This window comes from Hipposideros armiger, unplaced genomic scaffold (assembly GCF_001890085.2).
Source record: "Hipposideros armiger isolate ML-2016 unplaced genomic scaffold, ASM189008v1 scaffold_318, whole genome shotgun sequence".
NCBI classification, from domain to species: domain Eukaryota; kingdom Metazoa; phylum Chordata; class Mammalia; order Chiroptera; family Hipposideridae; genus Hipposideros; species Hipposideros armiger.
This window is the reverse complement of record NW_017731668.1, coordinates 900401-906588: the sequence shown is the minus strand read 5'-3', so window position 1 is coordinate 906588 and position 6188 is coordinate 900401. Positions and strand designations below refer to the sequence as shown.

The window sequence follows — 6188 nt, the reverse complement described above, 5'->3', positions numbered from 1 at the left end:
TTATTGCGCTCTTTCCTGGTGAGGCAGATCAGTCGCCGGCACTCATATATATTCTTTAGTGAAGTGTGTTCAAAACTTTTTCTCAATTTAAAAATCTCTGTTTTCTTCTTACTAAAGTTTTAAAATTTATAGTAAAATATATGTAATATTTAAATTTTTAACCATTTGTAAATATGTAATTCAGTGGCATTAAATACATTCAGTATGTTGTGTATTTGCCTGTTGTGACTTATTTCACTGAGCGTAATGTCTTCAAGTTCATCCATGTTGTGGCATGTATCAGAATTTCCTCTCTTTTTAAGGCTAAATAGTATTCCATTGTGTGTGTGTGTGTGTGTGTGTGTGTGTGTGTGTGTGTAGCACATTTTGTTTATCCATTCATCCATCAATGAACACTTGGATTGCTTCCTTCTTTCAGCTATTGTGAATAAAGCTCCTATGAACATGAATGTGTAAGTATCTGTTCAAGTCCCTGCTGTCAATTACTTTAGATATATCTCCAGAAGCGAAATTGCTGGATCGTGGTAATTCTTTGAGGAACCACCATATTACTGAGCTAAAGTCTTCAAAGAATGATTTACCTATTTAATATTGCTTTCTATACATCATGACCAGATTTATGAGGAATATTTAGAAAATAAAACGGACTTTAAATGTTAATAGACAATAGTGTGGCTAGTGGGGTGAATCAGGAAGAATCTACTAAGAGGAAATGTACTTCAGTGAAGAATCACTAACATCTCCTTTTACTTCTACTACTACTAGAGCCGCAGTATGTTTACAGCATTGTTATTCGCTTTCTAAAATTCTAATGTCAGAGGTATATTCAGAATATGGATTGAAATTATTTTTGTTTTATTTGTTTGCCCAAAATAATCTGACATTCCAAATTTTTTAGCTCTAGAAACAGCTTTTCTACTAGTATTTTTAAAAATTAATTCTTTTAAATATTTTTAAAATTCTATGAGAAGCAAATAAAAGATAAAAATAAAAGATAAAAAAACTACAAAGAACTTAATGTTTATTTATTAAGCCATGTTTATTTACTATTATTTATTTATCCGGCATTGTGCTAGATCCTAGGAATTTTAAAAACAAATCTCTTATTCATTTAGAATCTATTGCTGAAATTAAAAAAAAAAAAGACACACAGGTGAATGAATGAAGAAGATGGCCACCTCTTAGATGCAATAGCACTTCTTATCACATATGGAAGTGGTGCCAAGTATCCACTAACTTTTGTTTGTGGAGAGACAGTTTTAGGGTTGTGGGTACTACTTGCATACTGTAGAGTTTATAGTTTCCTTAAATGGAAACTGTAGCCTTCAAGTCACATTGGGCCCCAACTACACTGACAGTGAGTTTCCTAGAATTGACACATCTTCCTGCCTTCTTCCCTCTCAGTCACTCAACGAGAGGAACCATGTCACTCCCCTCTGGCCAGATCTCTCTTCAAGAGCTCACAACACCTACCATGCACTGTTCTATCTTTATTAGGAGCAAAGGCTAAAAGCTCTTGACAGAGGCACAGACTTTAGCCTCATCAGGTCTGACATCATCTGAGAACTTAGTCTGGGGCCATTTTGAATCTCAAAGCCAATTAATCCTAAAAGCCTTCTAATCCAGGTCATCCTCAATCACTCTCACAATTGCAAATCACAATCTCCCTCCTCCACCAACACTTACACTCCATCCTGTCTTTGAAAGGATTGCTGTCATTCTATTGCTTTGTACTTTCTCCCCAGTAAATCACTCTCCCTCTGGTTGTGGCCCAGCCACGCTACTCCTTTTTTATTATGCCTTTTGGAGTGCTCCCCCAACAACCAACCAAACAAATAAACAACAAACCCTTTTCTCAAGGACACTGAGTTTCCTTTAAAGTGTTTTCCTCTTTAAATTGGCTGTTAGAAAGTTTAGAGCCAATTTTGTGAATGAACTCCACTTCCACCTCTGTCTTATAATCTTATTCTTATTTCTCCTTTGCTTTATTTCTAATACTTTTATGAAACTTTGCTATTGAACTATCAGGAATATTGGTCTGAGCACAAGTAGCCAGAGAGCTTAACTGGTGTTAATATCTTTGTAAAAACCTTCTTAAGTACCTTTCAGAAAACACAATATTATAATAAATGAATACTCTGACATTCACTTATTACCTATCCAAAATTTATTACCTCTCCTTCTTCACTAACAGAATACCAATTTTACTTGGAATATCTATGTGCCCCACATCAAACAATTATGATTTTTTTTCAGACTCCCTTAAGGCTAGGAGTGGTCATTTGATATGGTTTTAGCTAATGAGATATACATGGAAGTCTACCTCAGAGTCTAAGAAAATTATTGTTTTACTATTAAAAGAGTTAGGCTCAAGTTGGCATACACATTTGCCCTTCTCCTTCTCTTCTTCCTGTCTATAACTGGGTCATGATGTCTTGTATTAAAGAAGCCATCTTGATACCAGGAAGTCAAAAACCACATTCTAAGAATGTTGTCACAGGAAGCAAGCAGAATCCTTCCCTGATGACCTCATGAAGCTATAATACCAACCCTGAAATGCTTATTCTTAGACTTAATTTCAAAACATCAAGAAATTCCCTATTTCTGATGGGTACTAGATTTATCAGGGTGACCACTTCATAAGTTATATAAATATCTAATCACTATGCTGCACACCTGAAACTAATATAATACTGTATGTCAACTGTAATTATAAAATAAAAAATTATTCTAAAAGATAAATTCTCCATTTGATTAATCTAGGTCAAGATTCTATTACATACTATCAAATACAAGCCTAATTCTTTTTTATTTTATTTATTTTTGTTCTTTTTATTGGGGAACTGAGGAAGAGAAACAGTGTTGGGGAACTAGGGAGGGGGAACAGCCAAGTTGTTGTCCTTCAGTCTTAGTTGTGGAGGGCGCAGCTAGCTCAGCTCCAAGTCCCGTCGCCATCCGGCTGCCTGTCGGCAGCTCACGGCTGCTCTGCTCAAGGTGCTGTGTTCAATCTTAGTTGCGGGTGGGCATAGCCCACCATCCCATGCAGGAGTCAAACAGAAACAAGCCTAACTCTTACATACCCTCTCTATAAATATATTTGTATTCCCCTACTGAATGTGCCTCACCTTTGCTTTCACTAGCTACCTACTTATACCATTTTGACTATCACCCCCCCATTGAGAAGGGGTTGCTCAGCCTCTTACACCCCACAACACAAAGACCTAAGAGAAGGTGTTATATTTTCTACCTTTCTCTTTGTCAGTTTAACCATTATTCTTCCACTCCTGTATAAAAGCACTTCCTTCTTCAAGGTTCACAGCATTAATTTCATCCCTCAGTGCTCCTTGTTGCTATCATTATCCTATCTCCCAGAAATTCCCCCTCAGTCTTACCCTCCACCAGAATTCCATAGTCATTCTAGACAGATTCAATACTTATATTCAAATCTTACTCTTGAAGTGTTTTGACTTCCTTCAATCACTCCAACCTCTAGCAGTTGATGCCCAAAATCAGTTTCAGAACTCTTTCATCATCCTCTAAAATTTCATTATGTCCGTTTGCACTCAATCCCCTCTCCCACTCTGTTTTCAGGCACACATTGATTTTCTTTGTGTCTCTATAATTTTGTCTTTTTCAGACATTTCATATATCTACAATCATACAATATGTAGTCTTTTGTGTCTGGCTTCTTTCATTTAGCGTAATAATTTGAGGTTCATCCATGTTTTTGCATGTATCAGGTGTTAATTCCTATTTATTGCTGATAGGTGTTCACTGTATAGATTTAGCATTTTTTGTTTATCCATTTATCAATGAATTGATAGACATCTGAATTGTTTTCAATTTTTAGCTTTTATGAAAAATGTTGCTGTCAGGGCTCACATACAAGTCTTTGTACAGACATATGTTTTCAGTTCTCTTGGGTAAATATCTGGGAGTGGAAAAGCTAGATCATATGAGAAGTGTGTGTTTGTGCCATCCACTACTTGGCATTAACCAGGAAGTGGGGAGGAGCTAAGCTCTCTGGCTACTTGTGCTCAAATCAATATTCTTGATAGTTCCACTGCCTCTGTCTAACTCCCCTTATACAGTCATTCTGAATTTTTAGCACCCCTAAAGCAACTCTCATTTTTCAATAATCCTCTCATTCCTTTGTTTTGAGCTTTGCTTCCTCCCTCAAACTGAGCCCATCTACTTTTTAACCTTCAAGGATGCCCTTAATTTCTGGCCTACCAAGAGCACCTTTAGTTGTTTTACAACACTGTAATACATTTATTTATAGTAACTGGTTTTGAAATTGGAAGTTCTGACCAAGGCCATTGGACAGTAGAGAATCACATCCTATTGCGATTAGCCTGAGGAGGAAGCACAAAGACACACAGAGATGCTTCGGCTTTGAGAAGTAACTGCATTCCCCTCTCACACAAGCCAAAGCTGCGTGCTCATCAGGGGTGAGGTGTGGAACTCTTGGAAAATCAGCCAAGGGCCATTTAATAAACGTTCTAGTGCTTCTGCCAAAGGAAAAGGAGACACCTTTTCAAGAGAGGGTCTGTGCGAATAGACTGAAAAATCCAGAGGGCAAGCAGCAGGAGCCACTGAAGAACATGAATTTATCACAGCACGGGCAAGCGGATAAACCACCAAGGAACCTACGAATGCTCGTGAGAGTCCTCTTTAAACACTTTCAAAGCCTAGAGAGCATGGCATCACTTATAACAGTATCAGTCAAATGAGAACTGTCTGTGCCCCCTTTCCTTTCCTTTCGCTTTGTGCCCTAGCCCTCAAGGGGACTTACGTAAGCTATGAAAAGCACACTGACAGGGAAGAAACAAAGAGAGAAAACAAACTAACGCCATCTCCTCTTCCAGGTGTCAAGAGGCTTGCCTGAGGCTGACCCGAACTATAGGAGAGGAGGAACTTTTATTTTAATCAATTTTAGAACCATAATTCTTACAAAGAATTGGTCATAGTAATTCAATATTCAGACTGTGTTTTGTGATTTCAAGTGAACATAAGAGTGTCTTTTTTGTAAGAGAGACCAAAGTAGTCATGGAGACCTGCTAGAGATCTCAAGGGGGCAGCAGAACTATTTCCCTCACTTAATAAGTTTTAAAGGAATAGTGGTCAACCACATAAAGTTAGTTCATCAATGACAATCCTTGGATTGGTCTTGTTAAATAACATGGTTACAGTTTTTATATTTGTTCTGTTATTTCTTGGGATTTAAAATGGAGGGAGAGGCTGAAGTGTTCTTAGAACCAGTTAAAAACAAACAAACAAAACCTGAAATCTTCCATTCTTTTACTTCGGTTCTTGAAAACGCTATTTTTCCAGTATTCTTAGTTTCTTCATATTTACTTCTAGCCACTAGTCCATTAAACCCTCTGTGTTTCCCCAGCTTGGACTCAAATTTCCTTCCTTTCCAGCCAAGACACTCTAGTGCAGTAGGTCTCAACCTTCCTAATGCCACAACCCCTTAATACAGTTCCTAATGTTGTGGTGACCCCCAACCATAAAATTATTTTCGTCGCTACTCTATAACTGTAATTTTGCTACTGTTATGAATCATAATGTAAATATCTGATATGCAGGATGTATTTTCATTGTTACAAATTGAACATAATTAAAGCATAGTGATTAATCACAAAAACAATACATAATTATATATTGTGAAATATTTATTTCTAATTACAAATAAATGAAATTTTGTCTTGAAGCATGGTGTAGCATGGGTAACAGTTTTAATATAACAACAGTAAACTACATTGCTACATTTTGCAACAGTATGCGTAAAAAGCCAACGTCAGTGTGAAGGTTGAGATTGCTTCTTTCTCACCAGATCAGAAATTCTCGGGGCAGTCTTTGCAAGAGCACAACAAGATCATCTTCCACAACAAGTCTACTTCTGTATTTAGACTTGATAACCAACAAGCTGGAAAACCCTGTTTCACAAAGATATGTTGTTGAAAATGGAAGAAGAAGGCGCAACATAGTCTTAGACAGAACAGGATATGACTGCAAACACTTGATCCAGAATTTTGTAACTGGCATTGTAGAGAAATCAGGTGTAGCTGCATCATTGTTAATAAGTTCAATGAACTCCTCTTGTGCTGTCTCAGAAACATCTTCAACTTTGACTGTGAATGGGCTTCTGGCAAGTGCAAATGGGGTTTCAGGTAGATTTGGAA

The 6188-nt window shown here is 37.1% G+C and overlaps 1 protein-coding gene across 1 annotated transcript in view; it reads right to left on the bottom strand.

Annotated features, from left to right (window-relative positions):
• LOC109392181 (protein ZBED8-like) overlaps positions 1–6188 on the bottom strand; it is a 28662-nt gene that overhangs the window by 6891 nt on the left and 15583 nt on the right. The window contains 1 exon segment of the mRNA XM_019660423.1: positions 5837–5942. Within this exon segment, the coding sequence (XP_019515968.1) occupies positions 5837–5942 (106 nt within the window).